The sequence below is a fragment of the Plectropomus leopardus genome, chromosome 7 (assembly GCF_008729295.1).
Source record: "Plectropomus leopardus isolate mb chromosome 7, YSFRI_Pleo_2.0, whole genome shotgun sequence".
Lineage (NCBI taxonomy): Eukaryota > Metazoa > Chordata > Actinopteri > Perciformes > Serranidae > Plectropomus > Plectropomus leopardus.
This window is the reverse complement of record NC_056469.1, coordinates 22362580-22389170: the sequence shown is the minus strand read 5'-3', so window position 1 is coordinate 22389170 and position 26591 is coordinate 22362580. Positions and strand designations below refer to the sequence as shown.

At 41.9% G+C, this 26591-nt stretch overlaps 1 protein-coding gene across 4 annotated transcripts in view; it reads right to left on the bottom strand.

Moving 5' to 3' along the window:
• Nucleotides 1-5070: 5070 nt before the first annotated feature.
• The window catches only part of cadm4 (cell adhesion molecule 4), a 191956-nt gene continuing 170435 nt past the window's right edge, over nucleotides 5071-26591 (bottom strand). The window contains exons 6-9 of one of the 4 annotated variants that reach the window (XM_042490208.1): nucleotides 19929-20101; nucleotides 11663-11776; nucleotides 8203-8331; nucleotides 5071-7036 (exon numbers count right to left, since the gene is read on the bottom strand). In XM_042490208.1, coding sequence (XP_042346142.1) covers nucleotides 6927-7036; nucleotides 8203-8331; nucleotides 11663-11776; nucleotides 19929-20101 — 526 coding nt within the window. In that variant the 3' untranslated portion in view covers nucleotides 5071-6926. Of the gene's footprint in view, nucleotides 7037-8202; nucleotides 8332-11317; nucleotides 11777-19928; nucleotides 20102-26591 lie in introns of those variants that run through there. The other 3 variants (XM_042490211.1, XM_042490206.1, XM_042490207.1) reach the window with 3 other exon arrangements.

Here is a 26591-nt window from a genome sequence, read left to right as displayed (position 1 = left end):
GGATTTTTGTCGACAGCATTTGGAAGAAGCAGATCTTTTCCAAAAGTCAGAAATGAATTTTAAAATTAAAATGCCCTTTTCCCTGATAGGGGCACTGTGAGGCATTTTGTATTTTTAGTGTTATTGAGAGATGTAGAAAAACTGCTCATGTTCATTTCTTTCTTCAGTTGAGGGCATTTGAGTGCAGTTTGTGTAATTCAAATCCACATGTTTTTGAACGCCAGGTACTCCTTAATGATGACCCGTCAGCGAGCCCTGTGTGTTGTTCTCCTCTGCTGGGTCGGTTCTGTTCTATCCTCCTTTGGCCAGTTCATCGGCTCAGACATCCTCGACACTTGGAGAAGTGGTGGGACTGGCCCAGGCACAGCTGGCCTCGGACTGGATGGCAACTGGACAACCTCTTTGCCCATTCTTACCCCTTCACCGCCCCCAAAGTACAACCATGACCGCAAGGTCATTGGAAAGTATCTTCCATATGGAGGCTTCTTGTCAAAGTTTTATGTGGAAGACATGCATAACTTCACCTACGCTGAAATTCACAGCAGCCACTGGGGAGTGTGCGCGCCTGACACCATCCTCAGTCCGCAGTTTCTAATCTATGTCCACGGGATGACAGTGTTCATGCTCCCCTTGCTTTGCCTGCTGGCCATTTACCTTGACCTGCTGTGCATCAAGCCCAGGAAGACTCCTTTTAGTCATGCAGACCTCCCTAAACACGACTCTGGCAGGGTGCGTTCACTGGCTCTGTCCCTCTCCCTTTTAGCTCTGCTGTGCCTGCCGCTCCACATTATCCATGCACTCTCGCTTTTCACCCCAAAAACCAATCTTCCTGCCTGGGCTCATGCAGTTGCCACGTTCCTCTTCCAGCTGTACAGCCTTGTGCCCCAGATCCTCTTCACTCCTCCAAAGAAACGAGTAGGGAGAGAACGGCATCCTTTCCACATTCCGTTGCCCACCTTCCACCTCCAGTTGCTCCGTCCAGAGGAAAGTCTGTCCGTATGGCTCTGTGCGAGGCAGTGCAGGCAGCTCCATGGTCTTCAGCCAAACACTCGCTTAAAGCCAAAGTGTGCCCAGAGGTCTGAATCTTGACAAAATGCAAGATCTTGTTTCCTGAGTACACATTTCGTCTTCAAGGCGTTAAATTAAAACAATGTCCCCTCCATGTTTTGTGTGCGTGAGAAAAAAAAAGGTTGGAAACAAACAGCTTGTGAACTACAGATGAAGAAACACAGCATATTCCTCCTGTTTGTTGTTGGCCTGTTAACTAATCAGCAACCTTGTGCACAGACGCTAGGAATAACTCGCAAATGAAAAGGCCAGTTAATTATCAGGTCCCATACCAAATGTCAGTGAGAAAATTAAGTCTCCAGATGAAGACTACTATCCTGATCACAGATGTCTGTTTTCTTTGACTGCTCTTCCCATGGGTCTTATTCTAAGCCTGTTCTAAGTCTCCGGTAAGCCAACCGCCAGTAATGTAGATCTATGAGTGACGGCATTTAATTAAACATTCAGTAATAACATGTGGTCCAGAGAGGACGCAGCGTCGTAGAAACAACACCATTAACCTGGTTATGACAGAATCTTCATGGCTGTTTTGATTAAACTTGTAAATACAATGTGATGCTCTCTCGTAATAAAAAGGGGCAGTGTGCTCAGTCTAATTGAACCGTGTTGTAAAAAAAGAGGAATCCATCTTTTTCTACATGAAACATGGACAAGACATTCAGCACAGTTTCTTTTTTCCTGTTTCTCATGATTGTAGAGGTCTTTCTCTCCCTCCCTCCTCCTTTTTTCCACCCTTCGTCTCAGGGTTTAGATTTGCTGTCAGTTGTTCATGTTCCAGCTTTTTCCAACAGATCTGCACCCTCATTTATTAATCTAACGTGAAAACCAGTGCAGATCAGAATGCTGAAATCATCTAAAGATATGGGTTCGCATGTGATTCATGCAACATCCGTATCTGGCCATTCACTGTGTAGGACTGATCAGATGTAGATAAATATAGCCTATGAAAATAAAGATCATTTCAATATCCCGACCCAATATGTTCTCGGTTTAGAGGCCTCGGCCCAAAAGTTTACAGCCAAGAAGAGAAACTTTTCTGAGCTAGAAATGAAAATACTGATGCCTCAGGTCCAGTTTAACCAACTGGTTCTGTTTGGCAGCCTGGAAAGTGGCATCAAAGAAAGTTGGAAAAACACAGTCTAGAAAGAAATCACTGCTGCGTTTAACAGGGTAACAGCGGACGATTTAAATCCAGGTTAGAATATTTAGTTTATACATCCATCATATGTACCGACCTTTAGTCTGTACATATAACTAATTTTAGCCTATATATTATATAATATAGATATTGTTATAATATGCATATAAAGCCTATAATTGACTCATAAAATTAAGCGTGTGGCCGCTTCCATTAACAGGTGATGGAGGAAAACATAGACGTACCACCTGTGTCGAAGTCAGAAAACATTAAAAATGTCATCGCCTACACTAGTGTATTTACGTCGATTATACACCTGCAGGATGTGTAACAGAGTAGAATATCTATTAGAAATGTGTAGCATTATAATGACACAAAATCTGAGTAAACAGTTATAAACTGACATGTTAAACCTCCAGGATCAATGTGTGAAATGTTTGACACTCAGTTGCCTTGTCCTGCCGATATATATATATATATATATATATATATATATGTATGTATACATACATACATATATATATATATATATATATATATATATATATATATATATATATATATATATATATATATATATATATATATATATATATTTTGACAGTGGATTTTGTTATTTACCTCTTTTATCTGAATAAATGGAGATCACCTTCAAAGATATCCTGTTGTGCGTCTCTTCATGTTTGTTTTTTTTTTTTTTGTTTTTTTTAAGTTTGAGAGTCAGAATCAGAGCACAGGTGGTGTTCAGCCTTTGGTTAGACTGCAGTCAGTCCCACAGAGCCAGGCAACTGCGAGTTGGGAAAGAAAAAATATTTTTTTTTTAGGCCTTTACAAAATATAATGCTTTCTCATAGGCTATACATTTTTAAGTGATGAATCTCACACTGCAAATACTGCCAGTCAGATTATGGTCCAATAACAATTTGTTAAATCAGCCAGTTTTCCTCTGCTGCACTGCAAGTTCACAGTGCGTGAGCTGAGACCAGACATGAGATCAAACATAGCCTCCACTCCTGTCCACATTGGTAAAAATGACTGCCCAGTTTCATGTCGCATGTTTGTTTCACAAATTAGGGCCGCTGTGTCTATTTTTAATTGTTTTCACATTTAATTTCCCTGTTTTCTATCTCATTTTTAAGGACTCAAAAAATACATAGTACCGTATTGCCTCCATCACTACAAAAAAATAAATAAAGAAATAAAAATCCCCGACTGGAACACATTATTGATAGAGAAATCTAGTGAAGGGGAAAAAAAAAGGTTTTTCTCCAGCTTCCCTGGTGCCGCTGCCCATTCAATTGTTCTGTCTGCCTGAAAGCTCTCTGCTTCCTGATTATGCTCGGTCTCGACACACTCAGGCACCTCAATCAATGCCTCATGCTATGCTGCCACTCTGTACACACCTTCTTGCCTCGCTTGGGTCACGATGCCAAGACCGGCGAGCATAAGCTGCGTTCACCATCCTAGGGGTCAGCAGGGTTGGTTTTTACAGATGGATAGAACAGTGCCTAATCCGCCATGTCGCCTCCAGAAATATTGTGGAGTTTGTGTTTGGATGGATATCTACTGCATCTCGTAGAAATGAAATACGGCTGTCATAAATGGGTCATAAACGAGGGGAATTATCTGACGTGAACCCGTTCCAGGGTGTTAATCGGTAAAACTTGCATCAGGGAGCAGCCGCGTGAGTTATTCATAGACTCCTTGCTGTCATTACCGGACAGATTATGCTACATTCAGTGCATGTCATAAACTGAGGGAGGAACACAAGCGACTGTTATCTGGCTCGTCCCGCTCTCATTTTTGCCTATTGTCTATTGATTTGATAATCACTGCCTATGATCACAGTGGTGGTCTGATTATCATTAGGTCTAACAGCTGAATTGTAACATTGTTATGGCCAGATAATGGCTGGTTTCCCAGGATGCACCAGAGCACGCTGGAACACCGCATTAGCGACTATCCAACAATAAGTCCTGCGAATCTGATTGAAATCTTTCTTTGTTGAAGCAAAATAGTGCAAGAAAGTTTACTTTTCTGTCGAGTTTGTGCTTGTGAGGAGAAGCAGAAGTAACAGTACCAAACAGCCGACAAATGCAAACAGACAAGAGTGCTGTGACTCCCACAGGAGAACAACAGATGAAAGCTCTGTTTGAAGGACACACACTTCTGTTTGAAAGGGACAATATTCTCAGTTTTATTACCCATCGACCACGGCGGGTCTGATCCTTCCTACACTACCTTTGCGTCATCATAAACTGAAGATATGTTCGTTGTGGACTTGTGTGTGTGTGTGTGTGTGTGCATGTGTTTTAGAATTGTTTGTTGGCCAGAGTGTCAACTCCTGCTGGTAACGCCTGGCAAGTCCATTACTTTGATTGCCGTTTGACAATCTGTCTTTATGACAGGCGACCATGGAGCCTTGCCATCGATGGAAGAGAAACACATCGATCTATCACCCAGCGACCTCCGGCGGCTTTCAAATCTAGCCCTGCGCACAGATGGACATGTTGAGTGCTTCTCGACAGAATCGGGTATTGATTGTGTGAAAGTTAATGGCAGAGTCATATTTTTCTGTGTGCATCTGACTCAACCCTCCTGTCGCCCTTTCTTCCCCTCCGCTATCTGTTCTTATGATTCATCAGCGGCGCCACAGAACCTCCTGTTTTATTTATTCTATTTATTCTGAATGAGCTGCCAGTTACAACCAGCTCTGTCTCCTTCATTTTTGTCTCACCACCTATAACTCCACTATTCCCCGTTGATCTAATCATATGCTCATGTTCCCTTTTCGCAGGATTTCAAAAACAGCACCTGCTAATTACACAGTAAAGACACCAGAAAAAACAATCTGCTCCCAGAGGTTATTTTTGAATTCTTTTTTATTTTGTCGTGCTTTGTATCTTTCCCCTATAAAGAAATAGTTAGCTATATATCAACAATGACACATGGACTCTAAAATAAACAGGAGTGAAAGACAGGAGAAGAGACGACTAGGCACAGGAGACGAAGAGAGAGCGAGAGCAAGAGAGAGAAAAAGGCTGCGAAAGAGAGGAAAGGTAAGAGTGAAAAAAGACAGCAATTTCTCTACAGTAGAACCAAAAACAAACCATGGGAAGTGTACATTTCTTTAACATTTACAATTATAATAATAACAACGGCAATAATAATAACATTAACAACAATCATAATTATCCAAATAATAATTATAATTAATAAAAAAATCAATAAGACCTCTGGTTTCTCATAAAGACAAATGATTTTTTTTATTCTTTTATTTATTTTTCTTTAAAGATCACTGGACAGTGTTTTGTTCGGCTTTGCACCTCTATAGGCTAATATTCTGTTAGTATAGTTGCTTCATAATGCGTTTCAATAGTAAACTGTTTTTTTTTCTTAAAAGTTTCATTTAATTTATGTTGCTGTTCTTTTTTTATACAAATAAGGAATTCAGAGATATGTATACTTGTTCTGTCAACATGTTTACTGTACGTATGGATGTGTGCATGTATCTGCATATGTGTGGTAGCATTCAGAAAAAAAAAGCCATTTATTATTTTCTCATTCAGTCACTCCCCTTGCCCTTCTTATTAAGACTTTTAAACCTTTTTATCCTCTTAATGACATTCTAAAATAATTAAGCTTTTCTTTAATGCCTTAGCAAGTCATATTCCTTTCTTCTTTGTCGGGAACGCAGCCCAACACTAATCCTTTCATTATTAGGAGCCAACAAAGGAGGAGCGATAGAGGGGGGACAGACAGCGAGAAAGAGAGATAGAAGGGAGAGGGGAGAGGATGGTAACAGGTGAATGGAGAGGAAGGAGGAGATGGAGAGTTAATTAACAGAAAAGAGAACCACCTTTCTCTCACTGTTGCAGCAAGAGGAGAAAAAAAAAAGATGGTTTCTTTTCACAAATTATTGGCAGGCCACCCAACAAGGATAGCAAAACAGGACAGATATCTTAAAGTCTGTATACTTCCCTGGACTCTGGGCTGAAACACTCCAGTGTTGTTAGGGAATTATATATGAGCTGTAGAATTAAATGCTTTGGCAATTTAAAAAAAAATTCAATTTTCTTATAGCGCTCAATATAGCTCCTGGTCAACTCACCCCTCTGCCTACGCTCCTTAACGCCCCCCTCACGCCGTCCCTCCCTTCTTCCTCACGCGCTACTCCCACTGTCTTCGTCAGTTAAATATCGAGCTTTGTGAAATAGACGGTTTTCTCCAGGCGTGGAATTATAGCAGTCATCTGCCTCTAATTCCCCTTCCACTTTGGCGGTTGCACGGGCAGGGTGCCTGTTTTCTTTGTGCTCCCCACTTCCCTCTCAATCAAAATAATTATGGCATCATTCCGTTATTGTCTACATTCACCTCTTCCCCCCTCCCCTGCTCTCTCCAGTTTTTCCGACTTACAGTATATGGCACAGTCGTTAATGGCTGGTGGGTCTATAGGCTCTCTTTTTCTCCGTCTGTCTCCTTGTGTGTGTGTGGAGGATATGGAGTGGAATGGAGCGGGATGGATTGGCTGTGTGCAGTATCTGTATACAGTCGTTTTCAGAAGGCTGCCTGTTATGGCGCTTTGTGTAGAAGTGTGTGTGTGTGTGTGTGTGTGTGTGTGTGTGTGTGTGTGTATAGTGTATATAAGGTGGGACAAAGGGAGAGGAAGGGATAGGGAGGGGATGAGGTCAGAAGAGAAGGGGATAGGGGAGGAAAGGGGCTACAGTAGGTATTCCTTCTTGCCCTGGCTGGCGTCGTTCCCATTGAGGAAAGCCTCCTGCACCTCGCCATGTTCATCCAACCCACTGGCCTCATGGGTAAGATAGGAACCTGAGAGAAGAGACAGAGAGAGACAGAGACGGAGGGGGAGATTGGAGGGGGAAGGTTAGGTGGCGAAGCGTCATGATCATTGCAGCGTCATGCAGCATTATCAAACCAATCAGTGCAAATATTACTGAGTTCTGTACCTGTGACTGATTAATTCATTAGTTAACTGATTGTTAGGTCAATACCAAGCAAGAATAGGCTCTCGTGTACGGTAGGAGCCTACCGGCGGAAATTAAAGGTTTGGGATGGATGTGTCGAGGCAGAAGAGGAGGCAGAAGAGAAGAGAAGACAGAGAGGGAGGAGAGATTGGCAGAAAAGGGTGGAGGGAAGGTTAGGTGCAAGAGAACAATGGCACGTTTGCGTCACTTATAAAACCCATCAAACACATTTTAACACCCCTCAGGTCCGTATGATTAATGAGTCGGTGCAATACAGGTTACAGAGAGCGAGGAATGCTCAAGTCATCTTCCCGCTCGAGTGTCCCTTCACTCCAGGGGTGAGTGACACTCTAATTCTCCTCACCGCAGAGGTTGACTGGCGTGCTGACAGTCGCGGCAGGCCGAAGACAAAGCCCTAATGGCTCTGTCTCAACATGGTTTGGTTGTAATGGTCCTGTCTCTGCGCTGATTGGTGGTCAGGCCATACTGAATGTTGACTGACGGCTCGTAGCCGCAGTTGCTGCCTTGCTACACTGTTCTCGGATCATTTCTTGGCAGCCAGTGTGCACACTCGAAGGCTGCCAACACGGGGGCACTTTAAAAGATAGGGAACACTGGGAGGCTGCTTTTAATAGATGAGCCTTGATACACTAACACACAGTCATAAAACATTGGGACCACACCTACATTTCCCACCCCACCCTATCTCTTCCGCTATCCTGGCCAGCCAAGGTCGTCCATCATGGACAGTGCCCGCCTGGAGAGGAGCATCCCGTCCTGTCTGCTTTGTGCTGACAATTTCACACCTCGGTTTAAAAGATTATTTTCAAAGAATCTGGGTGTAACTGGCCTGCAATTATTTTTTCACAGCTTGTAACGCCAGAGAGTGGCGAGATGAGAAAATGCGGCTGTGAAAAATGTGATAAAATACTCTGATTGCCGAAATGTGTCGCTTGTGAATGAAACTTTTGTGTTACTTGCTGTGTGTTTTCTCAGGTGTGTGTGTGTTACCTTTCTGTCGAACAGAGCACCAGATGGTGACGATGAGGACACAGATGACGGTGAAAACCAGCAGTGCCAGAACGCCACCTATCACTGCATACGGTACTGCACTGTGAGTCTCTACAACTGCACCGGGATCTGCGGAAGAACAAAAGAGACAAATAGTGTGTGTGGGAAGAGTGTGGGGGTATATAAAGGGGAATATGGAGATAAAAGGAGAGAGAAGTGCGAGCAAAGAAACTGAGACAAAGAGAGAGATGGATCAAAAATGAAAGCAGGAGAGATGTTGTAGGGAGAGAAAAAACATATAAAAGTGAGAGACAGAAAGCACATTAAAACGGCAGCGTGGGAGAGGGTACGGGGAGCGAGACAGGAGAAAAGAGAAGTCAATATCTTCCACCCAACTTGCATTATCACCTTTCATCACCCCCCACTGCACAGGACGCCAGACAATCAGAGCGGGCGAGGAAAAAGGTGGAGAAATGAGGATAGTGAATAAAAAAATAAGTATTTCAGCCTCTAAAAACCCACTTCAGCCAAGCACCTGTCAAGACCACAATGCATTTTGAATGAGGGAAACTTTGAGTGTGTTTACACCCCGAGTAGTGCAGCCCTGGGAAATGAAATCAAACACTTCATCGCAAGATGAGTGAAGAGAGATAAAAAGATAAAAAAGGGAAGAAAGGCAAGTTAAATTCTGTGACATTTTGTAGTATGAAATTGCAGCAGTGGTGAGGAATTATTCATGTCAGCCTCACCTTTTACCATTTTTACACTACTTTAAAGTAGAGGACAAATATGAAAAGAAAAACAGAGGATTAAAAAAGGTAGGTTAGTGTTGAAATGATAAGTTGACAAAGCAATCACTCAGCAACAGAGAAACAGAAAAATTTAGACAGTTTTATTAGTTGATTACTGTTTCAGTTATTTATAAAGCAAAAATGCTAAACATTATTCCAGATTCTGAAAAGTGAAGATTTACTGCTCTTTGTTTAATATCACTCAAAGATGCAGGATGTAGGGGGATATATTGGAAGAAATGCATTTTTTGTTACCTTAGAATGAGTCGTTCATATCCACATAAGGAGTGGGTCCTCTTTTAAAAAGATCACCATGTTCACCACCATGTTTCTACAGTAGCCCACAATGGACAAACCAAACACTGGCTCTAGCTAAGGCCATTTGCGCTTATGGGTCGGCCACCGTAGGTAGCAGGCCCTCCGCGACGAGACAAACAGCATCGAAAAACAAAGATTTTTAATGTGAAACTGCTTCATTTATCATCACTGATTTTGTTTGTTTTGGACAGAAAGAGACCCTTAGGGATAATTGTTCTCCCGGTAAAAACGACCATTGAAGGAATCCAAACCAGGGGGTCACCCTTTGCATATGGGAGAAGTTTTAGCTGGTTGTAATCTGCAATCATCATCCTTAGATGTCACTGAATCCTACACACTGCTCCTTCAAAACTGAATAATTTGAGTGTCAGGACTATTGATCAGAGCAAACAACCAAAATGAAGACATCGACTGTGAGCTCTGGTAAATTCTGACGATCATTTTTCAGTATTTTCTTGCATTTTGTGGACTTAACAATTAATCAATTAGTTGAAAAATTACAAAAAAGTTAGTTGCAGCCCTATGTACCAAGATCATAAAGCAAACTTAGGGCCAAGCATGCGTGTGTGTTCAGTTTTGCCAGTAAATACATTCAGACAACAACAACAGCAGGTGATTGATAGAGTGTAGAGATGTAGAGACAGAGAAATAAATGGTTGGTAAAGTGTGAATTCATGTAATCTATGCTGCTAAAAAAAAGCTCTTTGAGTCTGGATTTACAGCGTTGCTGAGAATCACAAAAGATTATTTTAATGGGGCTGAGGGGGTGCAGAGAAGCTGGTAAGGCCAATAGGAGGCAAGGACACAGAGTTATTGATGCAGCTCTTGAACCTTGACAGAGCGGAATTAAAACATGAATCATTAATACAGTGCTAACATAAAGATCAGGAGAGAAGCAGAAAGTGGAGGAGGAAGAAGAGGAAGGCTTGACAGCTTAAGAAAAGAGGTTGAATTCTTGTGTATTTCTTTGAGAGGTGTATCTTTGAACCTTGTGTGCATCACATTCCTGCTTTTGTGTATAGTCAAGTATCGGCATGGGTGTGTGTGTGTTTGTGCATCATATTATGAAAATTGGTGCACCAGCAAGCAAACAAGACGTGTGATCCAACTGTGATAGCATCGAACACCAATATTTCACCGGGGATGAAGAAGCAAGCGCTACACCTTTCCCTCACGCCGCCCTAATCCACCACAGCCCAAAGCTCCACAGGAAATGAATGACAGTACTGAAAAGTGCGGCGTTTCTCTGAGGTGCCCCTGAGATTATATATCAACATCGACTAAACGTTCACACAGCTGCTCAAGCCGCTGCTTTTGCGACTCTTTATGACATCTCAACACATGCCCAGCAGGTGAACAACCTCTACTTGCCAAAAACGATGGCGGTGGCAAAAGAAGAACAAGAGGGGATGCTTCCGCTCCTGCTGCTTCATCTCTCCTTTTAAGTATTAGAGAGGAGACGGAGAGCAGCCGAAGGTGTGGAAAGAAAGGAGGAGACGGTGAGCATGTGTTTGTGTGAGTGTACGTATGAGATAAATAGATTCTGTGGATAAAAAGAGAGTAAAAATAGTGTAAGAGAGTATTGTGTTTTACACACACATGTGCACACACGCACACACGCACACACGCACACACACACACACACACACACACACACACAAGGTAGCAGAGCACTGCCAAGCAGCCTTTCATTCTCCTGCTGTGTAACATCATCATCAGGGAGAACACTATTAGACATACCTTGATCCCCGATCTTTCTTTCTTTCTCTCACTTTACCTTTGTATTTGTGTGTGTGTATGTGTGTGTGTGTGTGTGTGTGTGTGCATGCGCGCAGATAAAAATGTTTATGTAGCACCTCCCCGGCTCTCCAGAGGCCAGCGTTAGTCTTTGCTAGTTCCTTAAACTCTTAATGCAGATTCATTAACATTACCCACCAAGCACCGAGATACTCACTCCAGACCACACACACATATGCACGCACACACATACACAAATGCTGACTGGGCAATGTGTGTGTGGGGAGCATCAAACAGCTAGTGATAAGAAAGAGGGAGCGAGTGGGTGGCTGCGCACGGTGCACACCCAAGCGTCTGCAGGCACGTATGCTCATGAAGATGCAGGGCAAAGGAAGGTTGCAGCAGAGAAAGTGTGTGTGTGTGTGTGTGTGTGTGTGTGTGTGTGTGTGTGTGTGTGTGTGTGTGTGTGTGTGTGTGTGTGTGTGTGTGTATGCATGCCACCTGAGAGTCATCAAATGAGTAGGGGAGTGAAAGACACCAAAGGAGAGCAGGGAAGGACGGGGAGAGAGATGGAGGGTAGCAGAGGCAGGTAAAAAAAGGTGTGTGTCTGTTACCTTCTGCATCCGGAGCGTAGCTGGGTGTTAGGAGTGTTGGGGTGGTGGGATGGGAGGTGATTGGTTGGGTGGTGGTGGGAGTGGGAGGGACCGTGGGAGTGACTGACACATTATCTAAAGACAGACAGGGAATGGGATAACACACACACTTACAGAAATGCTATAATCTACAACATGCAGTGACATTTCAACAAAGGTGCTGCAGGGTTTTATAGCAAAGTTACTACAGCCTATAAAACATGACACATGCTTTATTATTGCTTGATATTAATGGAGTTTCTAGGCCGCTCCGCCTCAGCTTCCTGCTCGATAATCATTGGGCAAAAGCCTCAGAGACAGCTTGTCTCCTCCAATGAGTTTTGAGAAGGAGAAAATGTAAAATATTACAGGACAGTGGTGCCCCCAAGGGGGGGCAGAGGGGGGCATTACTGGCAAAAAAATAATTGGAGGCCAACAGTACTGATTTTAAGAGGCTGTGGTGCAATCATTTTTTAAGTGCACCCTGTCAAAATATATACAAGCTAAGGCATTCATTTGTACAAACCACATCAGCATCGCTTGTTGGGAAGGGAGCTAAGTAATGCCCCAAATGTAGGCTAAATTTTGGTGAGGGAACAACTGCCATGGTCATTTTTTAAAAGGGTCCCCTGAACTCTTACCTCAAGATATCTGAATGAAAAAGGGTTCAATGTGTGCCTACAAGTCTCCCCTCAACTCGAGAGGGATTGTTCCCCATAAATGTTTTATTCCTTAAAATCAGAGTACTTCTTCACATTAAACTTTTATATTTGTCTTTTTAAGAAAAATGATAACCAGCCTTTTTGAAGAAACATTAAATGCCTGACATGTATAGATATTTAAAACATAAAAAATGATTGTTGTGGAACTCAAAATGTTAACTGTGCCGATGTCAGTCTATACATATCAGATAATTAGTAGTATTAAGTGTAAAATAAGAAACCAAAGTACGTCAATGGGTGATTCCTTTACTTCCAGAGTGACATCGTTTTTACCTAGACCAATCTGCCAAATTGATTAAAACCACTGACAGGTGGGGTGAGTAACAGTGATCATTTTGTTTCAATGCAATTTTATGCTAGGAGACCTTGAGTCCTGGAATTCGTGTGGACCCCTCATGGCAACGGCACTCCCAAATGGACTCCCCAGTAGAACAATCCACCACTCCATAAAAACTGCCCAGGAATGGTCTGAGGAACATGACAAAGAGCTCAAGGCTTCAACCTGGCCTTCAATTTCCCCAAATCCCAAAATGACTAAAAGGATCCACCACCAATGCCTTGGTGCCAGACATCACAGGACAACCCTTACTGGTCCTCTGTCGATGCCTTAATGGGAGAGAGCCAAATCTGATTGAAGGAGGCCCCAAATACTCGATCAGTTTGGGATCTGCGGAATTTGGCGGCCAGTTTGATGCCAGATGTCAGTCACTCCCGCAGACCCTTCCATGTGGTACGGTGTACTATTCACTTTGGGAGGCTGATGCCATTAGGGGGACACTTGATCTGCAACAATGTTTGGGTGGATGAAGTGCGTCCACGTGAATTCCAGAATCAAAGACGATGAAGATCCACAGAACATCCAATTGTAATGAAAACATCAACGTTATTCACTTAACCAGCCAGTTGTTTTAATGTTTTAACTGAGTGTATACTTTCACAGCATAATCAAATTACTGAAATTCAGTTATGGCTTTTGGATTTGGTGTGCCTCTCCAAGATTTCCAGTGACCCCATCTGGCCACCCCTTGGAAAAATTTCTGGGGGCACCACTGTTGGAGAAAAGACTTAATTCAAACATGTTTAGCAATTGAGGCCGATGCCATTTCGATACCAGAGACAAATGTTACTAATTATTTCCCCAAATTGACCATGTGTGCGAAATGGAATCGACCTCGACCCCTGACAAGTGATAAGGACGAGGACAAATGACGTTCTCCGGCAGGGCCTCTACGCCAGCTGAGGGGGTTAAAGGAGACATTTACAATGAGGAAGACATGCTTTAAAGCGTGGGCTGAAGAGAATCATACCTGGCAGTATGACATTCATCTACGAGGCAATTGGACTATACAAGAACACATTCTCTATCACTGACACATTTTCTATGGTACAATGGCAGGAGAGACAGAGACATTGTCTGTGACAGATGCATTCCCAATGGAGCAGTGCCATGCAGGGACCGTCTCATTCAATGCAGAACAATAGCTTGGATCTTGACACATTCTCCGAATCAATGGCTGAGACACAATAGAAGGTAGAGGTAGAGAGAGACAAGTTCATATTGCCGTTAAAGACAAAAATAATGGCTGACAAGAACTAAAAGGGAGATGGAGATGGAGGAGTGGGTGTGAATGTGTGTGTATGTGTGCGTGTGTGCATCAGCACTTTAGGAGTGAATAACATGCCAATTCATCAAACAATCTCTATAAAACCGCAACATGTGAGGCAGTCTGTGCACTGGAAGTCTCAGCGCACACACACACACACACACAGCTTGTTTTTAAAAATACATGCAGAGTTCTACAATCCAATACCCAGACCACATGTTCATGCACATTAACACACAAATGCATAATTGGCCATGTGCACACACATTCAACACACCCTCAAAGGCATACAGAAACAACACACACACGCACACGCATGCGCGCACGCTCACACACACATACACACATACACACACACACACACACACACACACACACACACACACACACACTGCCCTTTCTGCTCAGGAGTAATTTATTGGTAAGTATTCCTCTGTCTCTTCTCTCCCTTTCTCCCACTGGCCCTGAGATCATCAATCTCTTTTTGCACTCTTCTTATGTCAGCACTATACCTCCCCCTCTCCTGATTCTTTTTTTCTTTCTTCAAGCCCAGCCTTGGTCTTCGTCTCCCTGTAAAGAAATGTTACATGATGCGTAGTGTATTTTGTAAGAAAGATAAAGAGATGAGCAGAGTTTTCTGTAGGGTGAAATGAAAGAGAGTGAAGAAGGAAAGAGCCAGAAATTCCACAAGTATGTGCGTCTCCTGTATGAGTGCATATATGTCACATGTGTGTGTGCAGATACGTGTGCATGCGGTTGTCGCTTGAGCCTGAGGATTAATGGCCGGGGTTGCTGCACTAATTAACTGGACGCTGATTAATTTCTCTTGACAATCATGAATGACCTAAAAATAGTTCTTTCACACTTTTTTTCCAACTTGCTCGTATCTTTCTACCGTCATCCCTCACTTCCTTTTCCTTCTTCAACCAAACTTTCTTCCCTTCATTTACACCCCCCACCCCCTTCCCTCCTTCAATTTCCGTCATTCGGCTGCCTCTCTGGTTTCACTCCTCTGTGACTACGTTCCCTCACTGCCTCTCTCTTCAACTTAATTAAGGAGAATGCCATACAGCTGTCGTTCTCTTGGCCGATAGCGTCCCTTTTTTTCTCCTACATCATATTGTTATTCATTAACACTATATGGCTGCCAATCAGGCACACAGCCCATGTTATTTCCAGGGATGGATGTGGCGGCACTTGCGATAATGACGTTTCTCTTCGTATCTCATTCTCGCAGAAGTGCGCCTGAGGATACTGTACCACCATTTTGGATGAGCCCTGTTATTCTTTCATGTTCTCTGCTCCTGATTATAAGGGCCTTGCCCAGAGCAGTGGTGGCTCCAGCTGTCAATCAGTGCACTGAGTGCTGGACATTGGTCAGGGGTTCGGTGCGGGGCTGTTAAGGCTGGCATTGATTGGCTGAAAACTCACTCAGAATTTACCCAGACGCCAATAAAGGTGCGCCGTCATGTGTGGAGGAAAACTACAAAATTGAATCGGCATTATCTCCGTCTGGCTTCCTCTGCCTGTAGCCCCCAACCTTTTTCCACTTTCATTCTCATTCGATGTTTTTTGAAAGTCTCACTTCATTAAATGGAGGACTATGTTTCTCATTCCAATTATCCTGACGGCTCATTACAACAGGAGAGGAGACACCGACTAATCCCTGGTCACCTAGCATCCCACTCCATCTCACTATGTACCCATTCTTTCATCATTCTGTCACTCCCCTATGCTTTCTATGAATCTTTCTATAAAACCATTAATATCTCCATTCTCCCCTGTGCTCACTTCCAGCTCCCTTTTGCTGGAACATTCACCCCCCCATATAAATGGGTTACATATATGCAAACTGACAATTCTTATCTTCTCATCTGTACCTCTCTCTCTCCTTTTTTTGTTTTTCTCTCCATCTCCCACATTCTCTCTCATGCAATTCAATTCTAATGGGTTTTATTGGCTTGGCGATTCATCTGAGTGCAGCAGCTCAGTTCAATTACATAAGGGAGCCCTGCGGGCTTTCACCAGACAATCAGCAACACTCTCCTCCCAGTCACATGCACACACATTCACATGCACCTTCGTGCATACACACACGCATAAAAAATCCAATTTCTCCCTAACAATGGTGGCACAGAGATGAAACAACCGAAAGAGGCCACATCCTTTTCTCATTCCGCAGATACGTGTATGTGTATGAGTGTGTGTGTGTTCTGTGATTCATTCAAAACAATTTTTCACGTTTCTATCATTAGCGACTTCTTAAAATTGCAGAAAGTTAATTTCAACGCATTAAGTTGTGCACACACATCCATGCGCTTTCTCTAAATCATAAACACATCAAAGCACACACACACACACACACACACACACACACACACACAGAGTTACATGTACACACAGTGTGACCAGTCAAATATAGCTCAGCTTCAATGCAACCCGTTTTTGCCATAGCCCGGGCTCCCTGGAGAGCTCCCCACCTCTCGCTCTTTGTTCTCCTTCACCAGCATTAAGCCTCGTCTCCCCTCATAACGTGACAGCGCCTAAAGCACCTTTGACAAATTGGCAGCCACTTTTGCCTGAGTTTGTACTCTGTGTACAGGCCCTGATGGCAGATAACTCTCGCAGAGGGAAGGTTGACACAGAATGAGAAGGAGAGAGACGAGAGAGTACGCTTGTAGTTTTTCTGCACCTGCAATAAAATGGTTTCTTTTCTGCTGACTCATCTTTTACAACACAGAACCTCCAGCGCTACCTCCCCTCTTCCTTCCCCAGTTTCCCCAGTGCACCCTGGGATTCCCTCTGGGAGGACTAGAAGCCAACAAAACTGACACTCCGTTTATCTGACAGCCTATGGTACTGAATGTTAACCTGCGTTCGACCTCCATCGTCCTTCTTCTCTCCCCTTTTCATCCCTCCATCATCTCCCCCTTCCTCTCCTCCCTCCATCTATCCCTCCTCCTCGCTCTCACACAGTCACATTTACTTCTCTCTGTGCCATACTCCCACAAGCCTAGGCCGTCTTTGAGTAAAGACAATGAACTGCAGCTGAACCGAGAACGGAGGGCAAACTGGTGGCAAGGTGAGAAACAGTTGAAAGGGTGTGGGCGGAACGGAGAGAGGAAGAGGAAGTGGACAGGAGGTGTAAAAGAGGTGAGAACAGCAGGCAGAGTAAAAGAGAGGATGAATGTCAAGGAAAGGAACGGGAAGAGGGAGAGAAAATGAGGAGCAAGAATAATAGACGAGAGAGGGATGAAGAGTGTTGAAATACTTCTGACTGAAGGAGAAAATAAGAATTGAGGCACAAGAATGAAACTCTTTCTCCTATCAGCAAAGTCTTGAAATAAAAAGTGAAGAGCTTTATTATAAAATAAGATGAGAGGAAAACAAGACACCTACAATAAGAACGTGGGTGCTGGAATGAAAAAAAGCACTCTGCGCTAAGAGTTATGAGTCATCTTAACATATTGAGTGGAATCATATTTATTTTCCATATTTTCTAATGAACTTTGTGTTTAATCATCAGTAAGTAGCACTTCACTAACACCACTGTAAGACATCCTTGGTATGTGCATTGTCAGTTATGTAAAGCATACACACCCTACTGTTATGCAACACTTACAATGACACATGCAGTATTGTAGCCTGAATGCAAGATGTTCACTTGACATTTCTTGCGAAGGAATTAACACATTTGCCACGTTATTAGTTGAGGCTTGTAGGAAAATTAAGAGCGACATTCAGTCATCTGCAGATTAATATGATGGCTGAATCAACAACTGAGCTCTTTGAGATAAGGTGTGAAACAATCTGCCCCGTGGGTGAGTACATTTATTTTGTTTTTTTGAAGTACAACAAACCACCGCTGATACACGGCTACAGCAGAAGGATTTACGAAGCTGATTGCCGGATATCCATGGTGCAGAGCAGAGGACTTGGAGCCTGACTTATGTTGGTTATGTTGATTTTTGGTCTTTTATGGATTTTGGTCGAAGCAAGATTACTGACTTTAAATGTAGCCCTTTTCTTTTATAATAAGAGAGGATAAGGGAGAGGAAAAAAAAGCAAGATAAATCAAATTAATGACCAGCACGGAGCAGCGGCATGAAATAAAAAAGATAAATGACGAAATGTAAGGAGGAAAAAATGGCTCAAAGAAGAACAAATGAAGAAGACAGCTAAAATTGGTGAGGGAGGAATCTGAGGAGGAGGGAGGAAGACAGAACATACAGAGGTGGCAATGCACATCAAAGCGCAACGTGTCTAACCTTCGAGGATGGCGAGGGAGCAAGAAAGAGAGACGAAGAGAAAGAAAAAGATTGAGAGAGAGAGGGAGGGAAGTGGGTGGGGATGTCACCTTTCATCTTGCCACTGTTACCACCCTTGATGCCTGTGGAAAGCTGCCATAATGCGTGCCGTTTGATGCTAGACATGCTTGTACAAGAGAGTGCAATATTGTGCGCACATGTGAGAAAGAAAGAGTCTTAGTGTGATGGATAAATGAGGGGGCGCTAACCGAAAGCAGCCTAAAAATGTTACATAAGATATCATCTCTCCATTGCCTCCTTCTGTCCCTCTGCTTGTGATGATCTTGTGTGCAATGACAGGAGCAGCCAGCAGGGGGCGCTTGGATGAACAAAACAGCAAACCTGCTGAGTGACAGGACTGTGCATGTAATTAGGCTGAACCAAAAACTGAGGCGTAACCGTAGAAGCCTCTAATGATGAGCTAACGTTGCGATTTGCTCCAGTCCCATTAAAATCTCACAAATGTGTCCCTACTTGACTGCTAGTTTACTCACTTGTTTCGTGAGTGGAACATATTAACACGCATCAAACCGGTTTCCAAAATGTGCGTCAAACAAACTCACAGAGAAAGTTGGCCAATTTGTCACATTTTCTGACAAATAACTATTGTGATCCAAAATTTTCATGTGATGTTGCAAGCTCCACCGTCATCCGTCTTTGAGCCACGGTGTGCAGCCTATCTGGGTCAACTCTCATTAAGTATTTAGCAGCCAACAGTGAATCGAGGTGCAACATCTTGAAAAACTTGTAAAAAAGAAAAAAAAAAAAACTGACAACAAAAGCCTCTAACCCACATCCCTCTCCCTCCCCTTCCTCTGATGCCTCTGCTCAAGCAACAAGCAAAGTTGATTCGCCTGAATTTTAAATGCAACAGATGTTGCGCCGTTGTTTTCTGCCAAATGTTACCATGTAAAATGCAGAGTTCCAACAGATTCAGCATTGCATTATTACTCTGCACTTCTGTTGTCTTTGTCTCCTACATGTCAGCTGCTAGTGTGAAATTCATTTAGTTGTCAAAACATCTCATATCTTTATTTATTGCACTTGATGATTAAAGTTACTCCAAAATCCTGGAAGGAAGGAGTGGGTCACAGGGGACAAGATAAATTGCTTCTTTACCAGACATAGCCTGAATAATGATGTTGGTGACTAGTATTTGAGCACGGTAGCCTACGTCTTCCTGTGGAATCAATACCTCTGTTGAATCAATTGCTCAGGAGGGTTAGAAGAGGTTTCCTGCTGTGTACCGAATCAGGAAAACAAATAAAGCAGAGAGACAGATGAGACAAGCATCAGGATTTAATGGCTCTGTTGCCCAGTGCAAGAATAGCCAGACTCCAAAGACACTGGGAAGATAAAAGAATCGATAAAATTTAAAAGATTTATTTAAAAAAACAAAAAAAAGAAAGAAATCAAACCACAAACGGAAGAAATGTAACAAACAAAAGATCCATTGAACATAAAATTATTCTGAACAGTTAACAATTACCTGGGATAATAAGACTGGAAATGAAAACATCGGAAAAAAAGAATCAATGCAGCTAACTTTTGAAGCACTTTTGAAATTCTTAGAAAACTTGCAACATATAATTAACTGTCAGCCGCAGTTACTCACCATACACCAATAGGGTGTAATGATCGGCAGCACGTCCGTAGTTGTTCTGGGCCTGGCACAAGTACGTCCCATTGTGTGATTGGCTGAGACGGGAAATCTGAAAGGTGGGGCCGGAAATTTCTGCCCTCTCAGGTAAGGTGTCGTTAATCTTGGACCACTGAATGTTCCTGGGCCTGCAGGGAAGGAGACAGAGAGAGGGTTAATGATAGATACTACTTAAATCCACTGTCGATTAACTGACTTGATTTTTAGTTTTGTTTATTTGTCTCACATAATACAAGCACAATGCGATAAAACATATAAAATGTACACGTGAGGGGGTGTTAGAAACCTATACTGGCTTATATGGAAACCACACCCAGAAAACATAACAATAGTAAAATACAAGCAATCAAAACATCAATACATTGGTTGCTAAAAATTCAAAATCTCACAGTATAAGTATAGGGTTAAAAAAAATATAAGTGCAAATATTCATTTTGAATGTGTGAACATCAGTTCATAAAGGGAACAGTCTTGATCCAAATAATATGTTTTTGACTTAGAGTTTTTTCGAAGTCCCTTTTTGTTTTGATGACAGAAGAATCCATTTTCATTACATGAGACAACAGAAAACAAAATTTTAACAAAATAGTATCTAAAACAATGGTGTAAATCTGTAGCCTTATATCTCACTTCAAAGACAAATGTACAGATTTGAAGAATATTAATGTCAAAAATAGTCAAAAACTGCAATTTATAAAAGAGAGGTGCACTTTGTACAACTTTAGAGAAGCTCACTAATCTAACAAACTGTCTCTGCAGCAGCAAAATTTTAGAAAGTTGATTTGGAAATGTACAGTATTGCAATATGTTAAATATGGATAAACCAGACTATGACGCAGTGTTAACAAGCATGTATTGTGTACAAAACCTCTATTTTTGTAAGAATCCCAAGAGATTTAGTGATTTTAGTAATTGTTGAAGTCATTTATCGAAGTTGATATCAGCCTCTCAAATGTGAGGATACACTGCTTTTTTTTCAGTTTTATATCACAGTAAACAGAGTGTCTTTGGCGTTGTTGAGTGGATAAAACAAGTCGTTTAAGGAGGTCATCTTGGGCTATGGGAAACAGCGGTGTGCCTTTTAATTTATTATTTTTTGACATTTCACAGCAATTAATCAGGGGGGAGGGTCAATAGATTCAATGTCTAAATTAGGAGTCACCCCATCTAGCTGAATATTCGTAGAGTTGATCTCAGGAGCCTGATCTGACTGCCTGCTGTATAGGAGTGCTGAATGTCTGCTTTTACATAGAATTGCTTGGTTTCTCCCAATAAATCATGATATATAACCAATTTTGGCATAAATGTAATAGCCAGAGCTGTCAAATTAAAAAGTGGCACTGGCAGAGTGCTAAACATTTTGTGAACTTATGAATGGATCTCTGTCAAAATCAGCGGGGGAGGCGCATAGAAGCAGCTGCTTGTGGTTTACTGCTTGCATCTCTCTCTCTCTTTCTCCTTAACAGAAAGTCAAAAATTCTGTTCACAACCACTGAAAGCAAGCAGGTTCCAAAATAAGTGATATGTTCTATCTGTGTATCGATCTTCTCGCTCCCTTTTAGTGTTACGGACCACGCTGCACCCACAACTCGCACCCCGAACACACAACAAACAGTGCGAGATGGAGCCAGTCCCGTTAAAAAATAAATTCTTAAGCCAAGTCAATAAGACAAGTTGTTAAACTGGATGTTTTAGCACTATTGTCTGGTGTTGAAAAATGGAAACTAATGTCACAAAGGGAAGTTTGGATCAATGAGCAATAAATAAAAATGATAATAAAAACATGATTTGGCCGTCTGTCAACAATAGGCCAGACTTGATGAAACAGATTAGATTGTGTAAATTCTTAGCCGCTGAAACAACTAATTAAATAGATAAACTCTAGCCATGAAACTTGACCCTGCGTCTATGTCCAAACATAATGCTTTAAAAGCATAATCTTCAACCCACTGCATTCCATTTAAATATAGCTATAATGTAGATTTACACATATAATTACTTCTACCAGTTTTTCTATCACCTTAACAATGGCATGGTGTTAAATGGTAATGAGCTACCGTAATGTGTTTACGTTTTTCAGTAACAAGCAGTGCAATTTGAATTTTAGAGATTACATTTAAGTTACAAGTGCCACATCACTATAACAATTTAGAGGTTGACTTGTTCACTGTCTTATGGAGTTTGATGGAAGGTTGATATAAATTAGTTTCAGCCGAGAGACTGGTCTGGGATGTAGAAACGTATTTTTAAGTGATTCACCCAGATGGGCGTGGTTTTGCAGGATGCGGCAGTGCATGCTTCACTGAGCTCTGTGACCATCTCATCAGCATGTTCTCTGATGAAAATGAGAAGTTGGACTGAGAGGAAAAGTATGGGCTAGTTTTATTTCTAAACCTTTAAGAAATTTAAGGAAAATTAAGAAGACAAGCATACAAGAGGTCAGTTTAATTCATGCATGTCAAGTATAAAGGCATACAGAATATACTATTCAGGTCTTCTTAAAAATTGTATACTAGTATAGCATACATGACCACTGATAGTCTGCCCTATAAATCGGTACTACTACTACTAAAAGGTACTACACTGATAGCTGAATACAGTATTATTAGTATCTGTAACATTTCAACAGCTTAGATTTAATTAAGGTTCAACAATTCAACTGTTTCGCTTTATTCTATAGATGTTTATCTATAAAGTGTATGTAAAAATTCACTACATATTCTCAGAATAAATTAATTGAATTTGAAGTGGAGAGGAGAAAAAAAGCAGGGAGAAGAGTTTCACAACAGGCAGAGGAGAGAAGACATGGTGTGTCTGGGAAAATGAAGAGAAGGAGCAGGCAGACAAAAAAAATGCAGCATAGGTTGAGTGAATAGTTAATGTTCAACTAAATTATAGAATATGTTTGTTCATGAATTCTCATATATATTCTACAGATAATCTGTTAAACACCTAAAGACAAATTAAAGTCGTTGAATTGTTAAGCTGTTGAAATGTCACAAATTATCTATAAGCTATCTGTAGGCAGACTATCTAAATGTGTCACCCATAATTTAGTTCATTCAAATGTCATTTCAGCACCATTTAGTTGGACATTTTTTTCAGTCTAACGTCATAATGATGAATTTGAGAATTTATCAGCATTCAGGTAAAAGTAATTTGTATATCTGCAGGAAAGTCTGGTCTAGGTTGCAGCAGTGCCAGCAATACAAAAAGCATTCTCTGTTTAAATCTTCCTAAATCATTCGTGCATTAATTATCCACAACAGCTTATCCTGTTAAGGGTCGCAGGAGGGCTGGAGCCTGTCCCAGCTGACATTGGGCGAGAGGCGGGGAACAACCTGGTCGCCAGAGTATTAATCAACCAGTAACAACAAAAAAGTAAAGAAAATGTCTCTCTGCTTGAAGTTATAAGTAGGCATAAGGTCTCCTGTACATTTAATGTTGAGGTTCAGACAAAGATTAGGTAAATAAATAACTTTTGGGTTACTGGATTATCCAAAAAGTGCCTAAATGGATGAAACTGCCAATAAAACCTTATACAGACTGTGCGGTTTTATCAATCTCTTTAAGTTTGGTGCAAGCTACAGTGTGCGACATGGATCTAATAACTCTGGGTATGACATCTAGTTTGATGTTTTCAGACTGTGCAATGACAACGCCTACGCAGGCTACAACGTACATCAATCCACATCAATACACAAAAACAAAACTTCATCAGCGTGCATCATCCATCTACGCCGCTGCAGTGGTAAGAGAAAAATGTAAATGAACAAATCGAGTCCTCGCTATAATGGCATTATGTGACGAAAAAAACTGAAAAGAGGCGCAGTCATGGCTGTGGAAAAGAGGCCAATTTTGCAATGAGGACTCAAAATAAGTATTCATTAGTATCTATGAGCATTTAGTGCCAAAGTCGCGCTGATCAGTGTGTCATTTCATGCTGCTTTTTTATTGGTTAGTCAGTGGATGTTTGTTATAATAGCAGTCACACAGTGAGTTCGTTCCCCCAAATTTCTGACACTATCAGAATTTTATCCCAGGCTGACTTTGATCACAAGACTGTGACAACGGCCGTCCTTGAACCTCTCTCACTGTGTGACGTAGGACCACTGTTTTAGAGCCACGACCAAAGTTATCTCCACGTTTCTTTCACATTGGTCATCGTTCACTGAGACAGCCCAAAATTGCACAGTTCAAACCGGGCTTAGGCCACACAACACTGGTTCTGACAACCAGACGTAAGGCAAAGCTCCATGATGAAATTCCTAGATTTTAGGTAGTCCCGTGAAGCCTGTATACAACACAACAAGTATTTCTCTAACTAATACCACAGGTAGACTGTAAGTCTTAAACACATTTAGTAAAACCCAAGGTGCTAAGGGATATTAAAAATAGGAAAGTGAAAAAAGACAAGGGATGGAAGCGCAGGCACCAGAGGGATACTATAAAAAGAGAGGTGAAGAAGGAGAGTAAAGCCCACAGGGGGAAGATGACATGAGAAGAAAGTATAAAAGGAGCTTGAAGGAGCCAATGGCAGCAGAGGGCTGCATCCTGACAAATTATGAGGAGACGGATGGTCAGAGGGCGGCGATGGTGTGAAAGGGTTGGCAGGAGGGAAAAGAGGGCAGATGAGAGAGAAATAGGGTGTCAGATGTGCAGAGTTGAGAGGAGAAAAAAGGCGGGTAGAAAGAGTGTCACTACAGGTAGAGGAGAGAGAGAGAAGAAGAGACGTGCCGGGAGATGAAGGGAAGGAGCAGGCAGACAAAATGAATTGGTCATGAAAGACGGGAAAGGCAGAGTAGACAGGAGGTGCGAGGATTACAGAGACATCCTGGCGAACAACGCTGTGTGTGTATGTGTGTGTGTGTGTCTGGCTGAGTGTCATGGCTCATGCCACCCTGGCCAGATTACAATCCTGACTCATCTGGGTTCTAATCCCTCAGGACGTCTAATTAAACCTCTTTCTTGCTTAGTCACACACACACACTCCCTCACTCATCCTACACAAGCTAAAATCTGCCCCTTTTCCTCTTTCTCCAACACACACACTCACGCATACTTGTGCTCCCACAGACAATCATTCCGTCAAACGCGAACACACGACTAAGCAGGCAATTAAGCAAAATGACAAGACATCGTCTCCATCTCTTCTAATAACAGACAAACAATGAGTGTACCCCTCCACCAAAAGGAAGTGGCATATAATTGGTCATTATTACTTAACAGGCAGTTAACAGGGCCAGGGAGCTCGTGGGAGGGTGACAAGGGGACTGTAATGTGTGTGAGTGTGTGTGTGTGTGTGTGCAGTCCAGCGTGAGATGAGGGTCAGAGTCCACAGTAGCCTGCTGTCCCATCTCTCACTGTCACATACGCGTGCATTCACAAACACAAACACACACACAGAGTCCCAAATCAGCCGTTACAAAGCTTTAGTGGGGCTATAGCCAATACGCTTCTCAGCCAGTCCTCACTGTGGGATTTCACTTAAGTCATCACACGCTCACAAACACACACATGCACACACTTTGGCTGCGTGGAGCCTTACTGGGGAGCTTTAGTGGACTTGATGCCCACAGACAGACGGACCATCTATGGGGAGGGTTTAAGAGCTTAGGACCCAATACCCTTCTGGAAAGTGCACAAAGGGCTGTGAACACACTAGAAAAAGGCTTTGCTTCAAAGCTGGCTCTTAAAAGTGTTGACTGCTGATTGGGTTTAGAAGCTCCACCATCGCACACAGAGTCACACACAAGTTTGTGATATGTCCACTTTCATACTTTTCTGGTAACCTTTTGCCTTCGTCTTAAGCACTCTGTCTCGCCGTCCCACATGCAATGAAATATGGATCAGATGGTTTTTATCTGTCTGTCAATCTTTAATGTCAGGTGATGTCATAGATACATTTCTTCTAGTTGTGATAAAACTTTGAAGTATGTCTTTGGTGTCAAGATTATTGAAATATCCTGGTTGTTACCAAACCAATATACAGTATCATTTGTAAATTTTCAGTATTATCGTAATACTGTAAATTAATACGTATTTTTAAAACAATATTTTTATTGAGTTTTTCAATTATAACATATATTACATATGAAATAAAATAGTCAGACTTGGCAGGAAAAATAGTGGACCTTTAAATGAAAAGGCAAATAAATAATAATAACAATAATAATAATAATATTAACATAGGTGTATAGACAGATAATAAAGTATAACGTACAGAATTCTTGAAGATTGTAAATTTATAGTTATGAATAAATTATACTGTTTCTGCCTTTCTCTTAAGCTCTTTTTCCTCGCTGTCCTGCATGCAATAAAATATGGATCAGGTGGGGGGGACTTTCTTGGAAACTTCAAGTAATTACCAAGTACTACTAATCTCCACCAACTTCAATATATTCCCTATAATTACCACCAGATATCTTGCTGCTTTCGAGGAACCATCCTTAGAAATGAGCAGCAACTTTCAATTTACTTTTAAAAAACAATTAAAAAAATATATATCAAACAAAATTTGGTGACCTCTTGCAAATACGGAGGACCCCCTAGGGGCCACAGAACCCCCGTTGAAGACCCAAGCTGTAAATAATACTGTAAATTTACAGTATTACTGTA